General features: G+C 46.8%; 1 protein-coding gene across 4 annotated transcripts in view; it reads right to left on the bottom strand.

The window, feature by feature from the left end:
* SREK1IP1 (SREK1 interacting protein 1) overlaps positions 1 to 17,492 on the bottom strand; it is a 140,265-nt gene that overhangs the window by 87,259 nt on the left and 35,514 nt on the right. For 2 of the 4 annotated variants that reach the window (XM_069627349.1, XM_069627346.1), the window contains exon 2: positions 8,187 to 8,234. In XM_069627349.1, the coding sequence (XP_069483450.1) occupies positions 8,187 to 8,234 (48 nt within the window). Of the gene's footprint in view, positions 1 to 2,151; positions 2,287 to 8,186; positions 8,235 to 17,492 lie in introns of those variants that run through there. The other 2 variants (XM_069627347.1, XM_069627348.1) reach the window with 2 other exon arrangements.

Below are 17,492 nucleotides of genomic sequence, written 5' to 3' on the forward strand. Positions count from 1 at the left end.
TCACCAAGACACAAAATAGTTCTACCTTCTTTAACTCCTCTGCATCCAAGGACTGATACAGGCAGATTATTTTTAATAAGAACTGAAACTCCTCTTTTCTTACATGAGTGATTAGAAAAGTAAGTATCCCCTACCCATCCTCTTTTCAATTTTTCGGCCTCAGAGTCTTCCAAATGTGTTTCTTGGAGGAATGCAATGTCACAAGAGTTCGAACGTAGACGAGACAGAATTTTTGTCCTTTTCACCACATTGTTGAGTCCATTAACATTCCATGAGATGATCTTCAGATGATCCACAATTTTAGCGTTCATGGTACAATTCAAGTTTTGAGACATTTTATAACACAAGCAACCACAGTTAAAGAACAGGACAGGGAGAGAGAACAGGAGAAAAAAGAAAAGAAAGAAAGGAAAGATAGAAAAAGATAAAGCACATGCCCTAAACGGGCAGTAGACCACAAGGATATACCACCAACGGTAACAAGTAGATGGCACACTGTACAGATACAGCAGCAAGGCAACTAAAAGTATAATATCACAGGAACACAAAACCTTCAATAAACACCAAACCCAGATCTCCCATTCCCACCCTAAATCTACTCACAACGCCTAACCTAAGACACAATCCTATAATATCCGCCATCATCAATGACAACTCATTCACAGGCATAAGCAAAGAACCCTGGCTTTAAACCCAGACCCCACCCCACATAGCCCAGAACACAACCCATAAGTGTCGCATTGATATCAAATCACAAACCTAAAATTCTAGCCCGAATCCCAGAAACATCACTGTTGCCAATACACACAGGAGGCACAGCAGTTATACCCCCATGAACACCACTTGAATATATTCAACATTATGACCAACTCCGCTGAATTGCATCAACATTACCCATAGAGTTAACCAAATAAATCCATCCCCGTGCTTTGTCACTTAAATCCACCATAACAACTCTAGCCCATCAGAATAAAAACCCCAGAAAGCAGGAAGAGTGAGGGCATAATTATATAAAACACACATGTTCAACGGAGGGAGGAAGCACTAGATCAATTCCTGGTAAAGATACGTTCGGAGTGTCAGAGGGCGAGAGGTTTGCATATCACATAGTATCACTGGGTGTTACCAGGGGACATCAAACCAGGTGCAACAAGAGGTGCAGAGGGCCAAACAGCACAGCCATATTGATACCTGCACTAAAGAACTTGACCAAGTCTCCACCTATACTAAAGGATGGCATAAGGAGCAAAGACAAGAGATAAACATGGAACAGCGGCCAGCGATTTAGCACAACACCCAGAGTAAAAATATTACAATAATAGCACTGTGCAGGAAGATCGTAAGGGCTTCCCTTCCGCCACCCAAGCAACACCCCGCACCGGCCGCCCGCAACAAACACCCGAATTCCAACCACCTCCAAGAGAGCAAGGCACCAATATTTAATTTCTAATAATGGATAATAGTCACACACACAGACATAAATCAGCACTACCTGCATTGTACTCGAGCACTCCCCTGACAGTTGGATACCGGTGGCATGTTAGAGAACACCAAAGAGAACCCTCCTATTCAAACCCTAATCTAGCTTCCCCAAGAATTGAACTGCTGCATCCCTAGACTACAAATCCCAGCTCACCAAGCACAACGCAAGTGCCTAGGAACGTAGAAACGACGCTACATATTCTGTGAAAGGTAACGCATTCCAACAAGCTACGACATACCGAACTGCCTGCAGGACCGTGGAGAGAGCCACGACTAACAACACTATTTACTCTGTATGCCCCCGCAACACGCACCCAACAAAAAAGGAACTGTCAGACTTTATTATTGGAGTATTTCATCTATTGCATCAGGACACTAGGGGATTAAGAGTGATCAATACAAGGGCGAAACATATTCCATGTAAATTTATCTCTGCTACCTCCTAGGCACCGTCACAGACCCAAACATAAGTAACGTAAATACCAGTGCTCCGCCCTCCGACACCAGACTGCGAGACTGATGAACAAGTCAGAACACGCCCACCACAAGAGGCCACCGCAGGACACCGCCCGGGCAAAGTAAACTCTGCTAGGCACCGAAGCAAGCTTGGATTGCTCCGCCCAGCTTTAAAAAAATAAATAAATAAAAACAAGTAAAAACATGACCCACCTGACGGTCTCATAGACGCCATGGTGAACACTGCAGATCATCATAATCATTTGGAGCCTTCCGGTATTACGTGGCATCACGCAATGACAAAACAAAGGCGCTGCATCAGGTCTTCTACTCTAAAATGGATTCATACTCCGCAAACAAAGGAACGGAAAACAAATAAATGACAGTTAAACGAACTGCAACAATTGAAATATCAACATCAAGCAAATGAAAGGCTGATAGATAAATAAAGATTAATATAATGAAACCAACAATAAATAAATAACATTAAACATCAAATAAATAGCAAAGGATCAAAAAACAACACATTGAAGTTATGATGTTGTTATCTGTGTAGATGAGCAAGGGTAATTTCTAATCCAAGCACAAGCTTGCTCAGGAACCTCTGTCAGCTTAACTCCATCTGGTAGAAAAAGTTTGAAAACAGCAGGTTTCAACAAGGAAACCTTCAGCCCCCATTCTTTAGCCAAGCATTTTGCCTCCCAAAATGCTTTCCTTTTAAGGACCACCTCTTTGGGGAAATCGGGGTAAAACTAAACGAGGTTCCTTCCCAAAACAGAGTGACCTGTCTTCTTGCAATATGTAGGATGTTCTCCTTCATGCTGGATTTTACAAACTTCACAATAATTTGTCTAGGTTTGCCAGTTTCCAACTTTCCAGCTCTGAAAACTTGATCCAGATCCTTGAGCTGTACATTACTTCCAGGCAGACTTCTTTGGAAGATATTAATAACCAAAGTGGGCAAAGCTGGTTCTGGTTGTTCCTTGATGCCAATCAGGCGCAGATTGTTACTCCTGGCTTGAATTTCCAAATTCATGTTTGCCAGTTGGAGCCCAGACATCCCTTCCTGTAATTCCTGGTAGGCTCTGTAGCTTCCTGAGGCTTCCCTTTCCAAACCAGCAGCTCTGCCTTCAACATCTTTCATACGAGTTTCCAAACCATTGACTGCTCCAGACAGGTCATTCAAAGTTGCTTTCACCTCAAGCATATCATTTGCTACTTGCTTGAGTAATTTAAAAATGTCAGTGCTGCTCAGGGTATCTTCATCAAGAGCCTCAGTAATCTGTTTGGGTTTCTTAGAAAAAGGATTGTCCACCAGGTCATTTTTCTTTTTCCCTGACATTATCACAAAATATAACAGGCTTCAGAAGGTTTCAAAAGGTTGTCAGGGTGGGATCAGGAGCTGCTGCTCTAAGCTGCTTCTCCCTCAGAGGCCATTCTAGAATTCTAGTTCTTAAACGGAGCCATGCCAGGACTTTATTTTGTAAGGACTCCCTTGGTTCTCCCTCACAAGGAACATTCACATTGTCAATAATAAAGTTCCTATGGTCAGTGACCAAGTCTCTAATTAGGCAATCCTCAGGGGTAGGCATTTGAGATTTTCTTAAACGTAGAGTCCGAATATTGGCTGGTTTGGGAACAAGGTCCAAAGGCAAAGGGATGCCAGCCAGGTGCACCTTTACAACTCTGGTAGAGGCTAGAGAGACAGTGTTGATGCAATGTGGAACATCAATTGTAGGTGGAACAGTGAAGGCAGAAACATTCAATGCAAGAACAGATTTCGATATCTGCATTTTAGAGCAATTCAAACATGTGGACACATCAGTTTGACAAAAAAGCATCCACTTTATTAGGAGCCATATGTGCTACATGTGGTGTCTGGGGATCAGAGGAACAGGGTATCCTAGTCTGAACCGAGTGGTAGCTCGTAATCCATTTCTGTACTTGGTCCATCCAAGCCATAAGGTCAGAGTTGGCAAGTTTCGATTTGAAAAAGCTTCCATGGCTCATATTAAAAGTTCCTCGGGATTAATAGGCAAGCTGTCTTTATCCGGAGAGTTTAATCTGACATACAGTGTCAAAGAAGCACAGCAGCTTTCAGGATGTGTGACCGGAGAAGAAATCCCCAACCCAAACGCCATAGCCCTATCAGGGGAGCTACTGAGCTTAAAAGGTTGCACCAAATAGTAGTCAGTAGGAGGTGCCCACGGCAACGCGGCTGAATCCTGAACAAGGACCCTGGTAAGGTCTGCTGGTGGGATCGTTAGCTTAGCGTGGCGTTTCTGCCGCCTACGCAAGCTGGAGGCAAGTACCTCAACTATGTGGTTTTTAACAGGTACCGGCGCCAGCGACTTTTCCAAAAATTTCGAAGTTGTGGCACCATGTTTAGTCAACCTCAAAGCATATGAGGCCTGGGACGCTGGGTACATGGGCTTATATGGAGAAGGGGCAGAAGTGATAAGAATCAAGAGCGCGGGCGTTGGTCACACTAAAAAAGAACACAAATGTGTAACGTGCGTCACTAGATATCATGCGTGTACCAGATAGAAGCTTACCGCCCCCTTCAGCCGTCTGCTACAGCTGTCAAGACCGTAGGGGTGCAAGTGGATGCTTCAAAAATGGAAAGGTCGACACAGCAAACCACAGCATCCAAACCCGCACGCCCTGGCTCTCGTTCGGCAGAAAAACGGCAGCCGGAGCCATCAGAGAGGAGTGTCAAAGCTCTTGACAGAGCTGGCCGTGAACCATGTCTCGGTGAGACAGAGGACATCGAGGTCAAGTTCTTCAAGGAGTCAGCAGATGTCAGAGGAGTGTTTGACAGCGGAGCGAGAGTTTAGAATGGCTATATGGAGAAGATTGCCGTCCTTGAAAGACTTCCGGGGAGGAGTACAAACACTTGTCTATAGACGCGTTACAAATGCCATATCCTATCATACAAATCAGAGGTATGGCCTGCAGAGGTGTAGAAGAAGCCCGGAGGGAGGGCAGAAGAGGAAGGAAGACAGGGCAAGGTAGCCAGGAAGGAGACAGCAGGGTGAGGCAATGAAGCCGTGAGGGATGAGGGGGACAGCAGTAGAAGAAAGGAAATTGATGAGGCGCGGGAAGCGTCTATCAGAGGAGAAGTTTAGCATGAGGGCCTTGGACCAAGACGGTACCATTCAGGTAAACATTAATGATGACCAGTGGAAGGAGGTCGGGAGGGCCTCCCACCGAGTGCCACCATTAATGGGAGGAGAAGAGAAAGGGGAAAGCACAGAGACCATATGAAGAGTCCAAAGGTCTGGCGAAGGAACGACAAAGAGGATGTCAGTGAGGGTTTGCCTGGAGGAAGCACTGGTATAGGGGTCAGCGATTGGGAGGCCTGGGATGTAGACCAGGATGTCCTTTTTAAACTTCTTCCTACCAGATTTAGTGAAGAGAGCAGGATATTCGATATAGAAGCAGTTAGAAAGGATAGGAGAGACAGAGAGCACCATAGAGTAGGTAGGGAGAGGAGAGAAGAGAAGAAATGGGAGCGGGGGGTAGGGCTGGGGATAAACACTAAGGAAGGACACAGGGAGGGGAACAAGCAGACGAGACAAGAGTGGAACATTGAACAAAACGGCAAGAGCTCAGACAATAGAATAACAGTTTGCTAAATGAAAGCTTTGCTAAGAAGGGAAAACCAAAGACAGCACTACTTTCACAATGTAGCTTAACACCGGAGAAAAAGCACACCTAGGTCAGAGAGTTCTTTATAGTGGGAGAAAGGGCTGGGTTCACAATGCAATGCAATGCAATTTAACACTTCTAGGTCCGAGTTGGTGTGTTCTTGAGGCCATCTATCACACATGTTATCATCGAAGGATCATCAAGATCCTGATAGCTCAAGGGAGACACTGAGAATAGTATGCCTGACCAAGACGTCCTGGACCTCTACAAGAGCCACTCCCAGGGCCATTGAATGTGAACTGTATGGGGACAAGGAGGTGGGAGCTCAATCCCGAGGCAAGTCTGTATCAAGACTGATTTGAGGGTGGTAGTACGCGAAGGACCCTATGGGCAGATTGCATGAACATTTGGATGGGACCCTAAACATTCCTTGGATGTTGGTGCTGGAATCATCAATAGGGACTACCAAGGAGAAGTAAAGGTAGTCCTTAACCTTGGGAACCTTGCCTAAATCATCAAACCCGGTGAACTCACAGCTCAACTGGTGTGGGTGTAGATCTTGTACCAGCAAATTAAAATCTAGATGAGACAGCCGATGCTGGGTTTGGAGAAACAGGGAAAGGCCCAAAAAGAGGTCTCACCAACACAAGGAGCTCCAAGAGCTCAACAGAATTCACTGAAGCACAGAGAATGGATCCTCCTTTTGAACAAGACAGCAAGAAGCTGGTTTCCGAGGCTGAGAGCCGAAATCTGACGAATCCCTGCCGCCTGTTTCATCGAGAAAGGGGCTTCAGTACAGAATTGATGTAAACCCGAAGGGAGACCATTAACAAATCCTAGTCCCAAGCTATTTGGAAAAGAAGTGATGCAATTGGCTCACCCCAAACTCACGGCTGTGCATCTGGGACTGGGGAAGTTCTGTAACACGTTCCTCAACCGTTTTGACTGGCCTGGGGTATACACCCAGGTCATACAGTTCTGTGCAGCATGCCCTACCAGACAAAAGATCTTGCAGGGCGACGTGCCAGTGACCCCTCTCCAGCTACTCCCCTACATTGAGGCCCGTTCTTCTAACAGTTGAGCATGGGCACTGGAAACCTCCAGAAGTACATCATATTGATCATAGACTACGTCACCTGGTTTATGGTGGCCTTTCCATTAAGAAAGGCGATCCTTAAAGTGCATATACCGTTGTTCACCCGACTTGGCTTCCTAATAGAAATCCTCACTGACTAAGGCAGCAGTTTCTGGTCAAGGTTGATGGGGGAAACGAAAGGCCTCATGAAAGTCAAGATCTTCAGGACTTCAGTGTATCACCCTCAGACAAATGGGCTGGTGGAATAATTTAATTAGAATGTTAAGTGGATCCTGACTACATATGGCAATAATCTGGCTAACAAATCAGCCCGAACTGCAGCCCTACAAGCCCCCTTGGCTCCCAACAATGTAATTGTCTGTCCATCAGTGGAACAATCAATAATTACAAATCGTTCATGTCTGGCTATGCTTCAGGACCTGGCACAAGTATCTGAGCAGAAGCTGTGGTCCAAGATTTTTTTTAAAAGTTATGTTCAGATTCAATGTGCTTTCTGGATGGACGCCTACTAGTGCCTACTTGGCATTAGTAGAGGAAAAAATAATACAGAGTATAAGGCTTAGATGTAGGATTGGCTGGGCACAAACTAAAGCATACAGGGTAGGAGATGGCCTTTAAATTTGTAGCCCAGGACAAGTACTCCCTGGGAGATGGAAACAAAAGGTGCACCTTCACAGGTGTGCCGATATCATTCAGAAGGTATAGGGAGTATTTTGGGACAGTCACGAGTTTGGCTGCTTTCATAGGTGTACTATTAAATTAAAAAGTGGGAAAACATTCCTTAATAAAGTCAGAAATTCTTTTGCCATGCATTAGAAAAGCTGCATAAAATGATGTACTGGGTATGAGCGCAGGATTGGAAACCTGTCTGAAGCATTTTTGTCGGTGTGGTGTCCTGTGTCCTCCTTGTAACTGCTGCTAATAAATATCTACCAAACTAACCTCATCCAAATTAGAAACGGAGTCTGATTTTTCATCAACCCTTATGCACCCTCCCCTTCCTTGATTCTGAAGGAGGGGGGCTTGTGAAATCTGGACCAGTCTCCACATGCTTCCTCTTAAAAAAATCCCTTCTAATCACACATGCTGTTCCGCTTAGACACCCCAGTGGGAATGCAAAACTAAATTACAATCCTGGCATTTTGTACACATTTGTTAGTCATCATTTGCACACATTTGCGCTACTCACTTGGACATCCCATCAAAATGGCCTCTTGTACACACCCACATTGCTTACTTGTCAAGCATGCCAAGCACCACTGTTGCCAACAATTTTAACTGAGGCATGCTGGGATACAGAGAGTATTGTACTATAAGTGAAGAGAGAGGGTTATATAAAAAGATGGAATCCTGTCATGGAAGCTGGTGCCTCATAACTAAGTCCAAGGATGAAGAGCGAGGTAATGAGGAATAGGGAGAAGGGACACACAATTGAGGAAAAGAAATGTAAAACTGCATTCAAATAATAATGCTCAGAATGGAATATTTGCATTGTACTTACGGTAGCCACATTTCTTACATCCAGCTCTAATATTGTCCTTGTTTCCACCTACAAGCAAACATAAAACAAAGGTTAAGGTAACAAACATAGAAATGATTAGAACATGCTTATTTATTTTACATGGTCGTTGTACCATAAAAGGGGAGATATTAATAAAGATTGCATGCATTTTATCTGTCACTGCATATGTATATTCTTAGCATCTACAACACAATTTAAAACACTACGAGAGTACGGGCCGATAAAGTCACTGATGGGGATATTCACTTCACCATCACCCTTTGGCAAAAAGTATCAATTTTGTAAACTATATCGTAGTGTATCATGCTGTTGCCGTTGCTTGCAGCCCAACCCTCATATCTAGGACTGCCATGGGTAGGGTTGGCAAAACCTAGAAAAGGGTGTGCAAGGATAGCCTTGCCCCACTCCCATGCTTGCCTCCTCATGGGCACTTTGAGGGCATGTGGCCATTCATTCTTCCTGCCTTCTCCCTGCTGCCTGCTCCTCTCTCCGGATTACATTGTGGGAGGCCTCCACCTGCCTCAACATGCTAGCCTGCCAACATGAAGACCTGTGGTAAGCCTTGGAAGAATAATGAGTGCTTGCTGGCGGGTTTTCACTGCATTGGGAAAATGACTAAAATGCTTCTAAATACGCTTCTCCGATGTCGCTCGACGAGTAATCCTTTGATCCTCTAGTATTTTTCACAGACTGCCTTTGTTTTCTATATATTCTGGGCATTTTTCAGCCTTCTCATGCACTTTACCCTTTCCAAAATGGCCATAATCGTTTCCCCACTTCCTCTGCTGGTGTGGCCTGGCCCTGCTGCCACCTCCCATTGGGTGCACTTGGCCAATCACAGAAACTGGGAGGTGGGAGCCAGCCACCACTACCGAAGGTCCACAAAAAAGGCCCTTACACCGCAATGCTGCTCTGCGTTTGCTCCCGTGTGTGCCTCCAAGCCCCCAACCCCGTGCCCCCGTGAGTGTGTGTCTCCAAGCCCCCCCACTCCTTGCCCCCATGAGTGGGTCTCCAAGCCCCCGCCCCACCCCTTGTCCCCGGAGTGTCTCCAACCCACCCCCACCCCTTGCCACCCATGAGTGTCTCCAAGCCCCCCACCCCCAACCCTGTGAGTGTGTGCCTCCAAGTTCCCCCCCTTCGTGAGTGAGTGTCTCTTGCCCCCCACTCACCCACTGCTTTGCCTTTTAGCGCCGTGTTCCCCTCCCAATCCCCTCTCCATCCCTCCCTCCCTCCCTCTTCCTACCGTCCCCTCCTTCGGTTTTGAATTCCGGCACTACCCCAATTGCCGTCAGTCATAGTAATCGTAGCCGCCTGTCTTTTGTAGCCGCCTGCCCTCTCCTCCATACCTCCCTCCCCGTATCCTGTGAAAGTTCGGCACTACCTCAATTGCCGTTCGGCATAGTAATTAGTAGCTGCCCGCCTTCTTGTCCTCCCCAGCCCCTCACCCACCCTTTTTTTAACTTAGCACTTACTCTGATCATCTGTCCCTCGACCTCTGATAACAGCTGGTCTGTCTCCCCCCATTGTCTTCTCCGCCCACTCCCTTCCCAGCACTACCTTCAATCGTCGCTGACCTTTCCAGATAGTCTCTTGTTTTGGTCCTCTTCTCTTCTCTTCTCATTCATGCATTGCAACTATTGTCGTCAGGCATAGTAATGTTATTGCTAGTCTTGTCTCCTTTTTTTCCTTCCTCTCCTTTCCCTTATTGGTCCATGCACTTGTACTATCTGATATGATAGTTATTTTTCACATTCTGATTTGTTTCAGGGACCTGTAAGAATGTAACTGTATTCTCCCATGCCCCCTCCCTGAAGCACTTTGAAACACATTGTGTATAGGCGCTATACAAATAAACAATCAAAAATGTTGGGAGCATAGTCTGTTACAAAGCCATCTGCCATAGAAGTGAAGACAGACCACAAGAAAAGTGCAAGCCTTTTCCTGATAACCATCCCAGAGGAAACTTTAGGATGATCTGCTGGCTGCACAAGGTTTACTGCAGTGGAGACAATGGATATCCAGGAACCTGCTCACTGGGGGTGAACCCTGCATGTTTTCTCCTAAAACCTTCCTGGATGGTAAGTGAAGAAGAAAGGACATATTGTTTCCCCCTGAGATCCTGGAAGGGGTCCCGCTAGCAACCAGAAATCAAGAACCAACTCTAGGCAGCATTTGCCTGCTTTTGATATAGCTCAACCAACTCAAGTTGCCTTTCAAGACACTGCAAACAACCAGAGTCGCCATTGACACCCACAGCTTTCAATCTGCCTTCGATTCGCCTTCACCCCTGGAAGCAATCGTCTCAATGCCAACTCGGCCCAATGGAAGCCATCGACTGACTCACCTCAATGCGACCCGAACCGCATGAAGCAACCATCTTGATGAGAACTAAACCCAGTTAAGGACATCGACATGCCCATCTCAGCACGCTGGAAGCAATTTAACACTGACGCGACCCGTTGGAAGTCATCGACTCGATCCATCTCAAAGCTGACTCGAACAGTGGAGATATGCCTGAAAGCCGGCTTTGGTGAGTTGAGTCCCAAGAACACGTTTTAAAAAGGTATCTGAAGGAGCCCTGTCCACTGGCCTGTATTAATGGGCACTAGAATTAGAGACCCCGCCTCCCTTACCTTTTTAAAGACATCTTAAATGAATTTAACTTTGCCTCTGAAAATATTGACTATGCAGCCCTGTCTTCAAACCCAGAGTGTCCCTTTATTCCAAAGCCTGCACTCTCTGCGTTTTCCCTTGGTCATTAGTGTGTCTGAATTGTTAGTTTAAATAAAGTATCCTATTATTATAGAATTTTGATACCCCAGTACTATTGCAGTTTGGTCTGCTACCGTACACACTCACATCCCTCCTGAAGAGTATAGCCTGCCTTCATCCAAGCTACCTTAAAGAAGACAAATCAGTGATTCCTGTTGGGCTATGTCCGTTTCACCTCAACAAATGGGATAACTGCTGGCTTTGTGATGGTGTGGGGCTGAGCTGGAGTTTTAGTCACTACTTATCCCTCTTTTGGGAGAGCAGTAGTAATTTTGTCATACTCGTGACTAGCGGTTGGATCTAGTACAGACTGCAGCCTACAGCTTAGTCATCTAAAATAAAAGACAGAGGGTAATGAAACAAAAATTGCCAGGTGAATTTTTTTAATTTTTTTTTTTTTTACACAATGCAACTGAACATGGATTTTGTGAAGGGCCTGAAGTCCAGTGCCCTTTGCCATCTATGTCAGGAAAGGGAACTGCCCTATGGCAGTAAGGTTGGCATGCTAGTTAAATGCTGAAAAGCCTCCAAACTATTGAGGAAGCAAGGGTGGCACCTAGGAGGCGAGTAGTTATTTTGGGGCCCCAAGGCTGGTACCCATTCTAGTGAGGGGGCATGGTAGCAGATGGCAACAATAGCCGTTCCTCCCATTCTTGAAAAATAAAGCATGGTGGTGTCCCGAACAGCAAAAGGTTCAGTTAGGTCCCAAGTCACAGCCAGGCTCCAAGGTAATATGACTGGGGAGCAGCTTGCTGCTAGAAACATTCTCCTACAGGAATGGAGGGTGGCCTTACCAGAACGCAAGCAAAGGGATGAGTGGCAGAAACAGAAGGATCGAGTGATGTTCTGCAAGTTAGAACTTGAGGAACAGAAGGAGGCCCGCAAAAAGACCTCCTGTGGGAAGGGTTTCGAGTAAAGGCTCCAGGGGAAGTATCCTGCACCACAACCCCAAGGACCGAGTCCAGCCTTACGAGGTGGAAAAATAAATCTTTGAATTGCTTGAAGCAAATGAGTTATAATTTCAGCTCGAGGAGGTGGAAGGAGGACTGTGGGGTGGAGCCCTGATGAGACACTTACTGACATAGGGCACTAATATCATTTAGACCCTGAGGAGAAGCAAATTTACTCCAAAATGAAAGCTGCCACCCATAAAAAAATCTGCAAGACCCCAGGACAATACCTTAGGAATTTAAGAGAACTCACCAGAGTACACATTTGTCTCTGAAGTGTCTGAGTGGGTGGGTGACTTGCAAATCAGTTGATACTGATTGTATACAAGCATATCTTAAGGAATTGTGAGGCTTAGTAACACCAACTTCTAGTGGACAAGACCATCATAGACCCCAGGAAGTTTGCAAACTCTGCTAACAGGTATGCGTGTACTTGCTTCCAGAAAAAAGTGCAGGCAACCACACCCATGGAAGTAAACAAAAGGTGTATAAGGACAAAGGTTTACACCTTTCTTCCAAGAAAGATCCCCAAAAATCTGACAGTGAAATCCGAGCCAAATAGCTTGTCAGCCCCACAGAAACGTAGAGAAATGGTACCTCTAACAATGGCACCATCTACTACAACATCCAAAAGATGTTTTCTATGTCGGGATTTGGTCCATAAGAAAGAAGATGCAGCCTGCAAGAGCAGACCTAAACATGCTGTAGCCTGTGCGGGCATCCTAGAGGAGGTCATTCTAAGGGCCTGATTAACAGAGCGTTTTCCAATTGGATTGTGAAGTGTGGACAATCCTCACTTGTCAAGGGAGTGCCACAATGCTCCTTATTGAATGAGTGAGAAAGGTACTGGGTCGCCAGAAAAGACCCCCAATTCCGGCAAACACTCAGTTCTTTCAGCAGCACATCTTCAAATGGGAACAAAGTTTCAGCGCTGTGTAACACTACTGCTAGTGTCACAGCCACCAAGAGACAGTTGGTACAAGAAGGGCAGATAATCCAGGGCCCAGACAGGTCAGGGGGTTTGATTGGCAAAGCCAATGCTCCAGGGAAATGGTAGAGTTTAGCTAGCTAGGGAGTTTAGCTGGGGTTAGGGGGAAGGGGGTGGACTTCCAAGTGTTGAGTAGCAGTTAAGGAATCCATTTCTGTAGAATGTTTGTTCCTGAAATACGTGGGGGGTGGGTAAGAGTAATAATTAAGGTGGAGGGGCATATATTGACAACCAAATCGATTAAAGGAAAAAAAACGATAATTTTGCATTCAACAAAATCTCCAGGATCAAATCACATAGAACCGTGACAGAGTACACTGCAGGACAGTTGGCATGGGTAGAGGAACTTGTCAAAACTAATGATTTTAGGATAAGTGAACTGGACCCTCTGCAGAGGGATCAGTGGGATTAACTACCACAATGATACAAAGGCCCCATTGCGGATGTAAGGATATTTCATGTCAGCTGGGTAAAACCTCATTACAACAGTGGTGACTGTTGACTCTGGTGACGGACGATAAGTCTGAAGTGGGGACTGATTCCCCACCGACCTCCTACACACAGAAACCACAGATGGGTCTACAGAGTTTGTTCAAATCTCCTCTGACTTGGCAGTACAGCAATTGCAACACTGCCAGCGGCTGCAAGGCCAGTTTGCGGGTCTGTTCTTAATGACTCCTGGTCACATAGACTTGTATGTCTACGAATTTGACAAAGGAGACAAGGCAGTACACTGGAGAAAAGCAGCATTTACTAGGTGCCAGACAAGGATCTGCATGATTTTTCCATCACGGAAAAGTCAGCGACGGAAATGTTTGCATGGGAAATGTACACACTACAAATGTTGGTACATTTCCCATGCAAACATCCAATAGAAAGTCATACATGCATACATCCCCACCCACACGGACAACACCCCCACCATAACCCCACCACCCTACTTACCTTTCCTTCCTTCGCGCTGTGTCCCTGCAGCGCCGGTTCCCATTCACTTCTGTGATTGGGAACCAGCACCGCAGGGCTCTTCTTTTCTTTCTTGCGCAGCTGCAGGTTTTTTTTTTTTGTTTGCCGGGTCAGCTGCAGGGGTGTCCCCTGCAACACCCCGCTCACTATTCTGTATAGTATAGTATAGTGAGCGGGGTGTTGCGGGGGAAAACCTGCAGCCCCTGTTTTTTTCTCTTGTGGCCGGGTGTGCCCTGCATCCCCACTCACTGTAGTGACACCCGCCCCCAGCCCCATACCAACCCCACCGAAACACCTAAACACATAGCACGAAAAGTTTGAACTTTTGTTTGGTAGTTACAACTTTTCATGGTGTGTGTTTTAGGTCTTTTGGTGGGGTCGGTAATTTTTATTCGGACATTTCGTCCGAAACCCCTGACATGGTGAAGGACACGATCAGTGAGGAAGTGTCTGAGATGTTGGACGTCAGGGTTATTGAGCCTTCCCATAGCCCATGGACTCGCCCTGTGGTGCTGGTTCCTAAAAAGTCCAGCAATGAGAAAAGTGAAGTGCAAGTTTGTGTGGATTACAGAGGGCTCACCTCTGTGACAAAGACACATACTGGACCCATACCTTGTGCAGATGAGTTAGTTCACAAATTAGGTGCTCCGAAGGACATGAGTTCCTTTGCGCTCACTGCCTGGTGCAGGCAAGATTGCCTGAGTGACAGAGCAAAGGAGCGGTCAGCATTTTCCACACCACAGAAACACTACAGTTCACGTTATGCCTTTTGGGTTAAAAAAAAATAAAAAGAAAAATAAAGAAAAGACACATATCAGATGATGGTGAATCATGCCCAAGCTGGCTATATACCCTATTCAAAGCAGGTGCTACAAGCCATACAGAATGATGGCTTGCAAGGTACTGTGACTTACCTAGGGCACCAAGTCGCAGGGGTTAAGAAATGGCCTCTTCAGGTAAAGGTACAAATGGCCCAGGATTGGGAACTTCCTACCACTCATACCCAGGCCAGAGACATTCCTTAGTCACACTGGGTAAGACTTAAGCAATAAGCCCCTCACAGTGGGGGCATTACCACTTCAGGTAATGCCGGAGGCCCAGAGTACAGGCCTGAGCCAAGCAAGGGCCTTAACAAAGGCTCTGGGGCATTACCTGAAGTGGTAATGCCCCCCTATGAGGGGCTTATTGCTTTAGTACCCAGCCTGTAAGACTGGGGTACCGAAAGCATTTTTGTTCTGCTGCAAAAGGCTCTGGCGTTTCCCAACAGAATTTTAAAAAATGCCCGCCGGCGAAGAGAAAATTAAGTCAATTTTCCCTTTTAATGGCGGCCATTGAAAACTATTTTAAAAACGTAAACTAAATTGCCATCATGGAAAGGGAGATGGGACTACACATAGTGCTTTTCCCTTTCCATGGTGGCCATTCAAAAAATAGGAAAAAAGTAAACAAAAAAATGGCCGCCATGGAAAGGAAGAAGGGACTACGTGGCGGCCTGCCGCAGATGTGGATACAGAAGTGTTTCCAGTGCATCTGCTTCCGAAGAGGAAAATAATGCTGGTAAGTGGAGGGAAGGGGGGGAGGGAGAGCGGGGCAAGGGAAATCTGTGGAGGGGGGCTGGGGAATCTGTGGAAGGGGCAGAGCACTTACCTGAATTCCCAGCAGGGGGGGGAAGATGGTGGCCTCCAGCCGTGCAGAGGCTTGGAGCGGGAGGATTACAATGTGGTAATTCCCCCCTTCCGAGCCTCCTCATTGGCTGGGAGGCTTCCTCCTCTCGCCGGGTCTAATGGTCTTTAATTTGCATGTATTTGAAGAGCAAGGATGTGGTTTATGATGGTGTAAAAGAATTTGTAGGACATATACCAGGGACAATACAAACAGAAACAAGATGTCCACAAGTAATCAGGTTACTTACAAAAGTAACATTAATCTAATGGGGCAAGTGCTTTAAATTAAATGAGGCTTACTAATTAAACATGCACATTTACATTATTAAGCGTCACTGGAGGCAGTGGTAGGATCAGGGAAGGAGAGGGTAGGATGAGCTCCCTCTTTAGCAAGTAAGTGAAGTTTAAGCCAAGTTTTGAAGAGATCAACAGTTAGGCTCAGCCCTACAGATAAGTGGTGCATCACCGCTTCACTCCCAAAAAATATGCCAAATAAATAAAAATAGGGAGTAAAGATACTCCCAACAAATAATTGTAAACCGATACGTAGAACGGGTACACCAACATAGCTCCATAGATATTTTTGGACTAGTAGTGCACATAGTACAAGAGGAAGAAACTACTATTATTATTTCCTGATTGGAAGAAGTAAACCTGTTTCTTTTAACGTGCATGAATAATTAGGTGCAAAAGAAAAAAAAAAAAACACAATGTTTACAAAAATATGTTCGTTTTTTCCAGTTAAAAGTATTTTTACTCACTTTTAAAATGCTCGAACTGGGAATTGGACTTCATTATTACCGCCTAAAAAATCATTTTACTCCCAACTAAATACGAAGTAAAATACTCTCACTTCAAAATCTTATTTTAGGGGGCGTGGCCAACCGCCATGTAGAGCGGACGTGTCTCCTGAGAGCTCTGTGCTGATGTGCCATTATAAGCTGTTTTAAGTGACTTTAATGTGCTCCCGAACCCTACAAGTTGCACCATTCACCACAGAACCTCTTCAGCAACCTTTAGAACCGTCTCCCAGGTGGAGAAGTGACAGCTAACGCCTTTACCCGGCGTGTGAAAAGTGTCGGAGAGCGGATCCAAAATGGCGGCTCCCGCGCCCTGATCCCTCGAAAGACCGGAGTGCACTATCACCACCAAGGTCGCTGCCTGCCGGTAGGGGAAGAGGCTTGTGCCGGGCCTGGAGGAGGGGGCGGAACAGCTGCACTCATCGATTGAGAGGACCGACCCCGACGCCCGACGCCCCTGCCTGCGGCGCGCGACCGGGCCAAGGTGTGCCCTGGACAGTCGCGGGGGGGTGGGGGGGAGGACCCCGGTGTGAGCGGTGGCCTGCCGGTGCTGCGGAGGTAGGCGGGCACGAGGGAGGACATACACATTGGCGGCTGGGTGCGTGGGGCCCATGGCCGCGCATTACTCTGCCCCCCTGCGCCTAACCTCGCCGCTGGCGGCAACGCAAGATCTTGGGCTTGCCTCCCTAGGGCGCTGAGACCCCGGCTGCTTTTTTCCCCCCCGTCTGCACCTGGCCCCTGCCTGCAGCCTGACTTTCCGGCGGACCGCGAGGCCCACTCCTTGGGGAGTCCCCGTGCTCCCCCACCACCTAAGCTCGTCTCCCGCTTCACAGCCGATAACTGGGAGGGCCGTCTGGCGCACAGCGCGCCCGCTGGAACTGAGGTACCCTTTGCTTCCCGAAATTGGCCTGCTATCCCCCAGCTTCATATCATTGCCTCGTGGGCCCTGTGGCGGTAACGAGAGACACCCCTCCGCGGCTGTTGCCGGCGGCCTCCCGCCTACGCTCCCGGCACTCTCGGTGTGGTGAGGCCCTGTGCTAATGATATGTCCGGGAAAAACGGCAGGCCCAAGCAGTGCCAGACCATGATGGACACCTTTGCAGCCAGCGAATCCCCAAATTCTGAGGGCACAAACAAGGCGGCCTCGA

This window comes from Ambystoma mexicanum, chromosome 6p (assembly GCF_040938575.1).
Source record: "Ambystoma mexicanum isolate Mex_15411 chromosome 6p, UKY_AmexF1_1, whole genome shotgun sequence".
Classification (NCBI taxonomy): Eukaryota; Metazoa; Chordata; class Amphibia; order Caudata; family Ambystomatidae; genus Ambystoma; species Ambystoma mexicanum.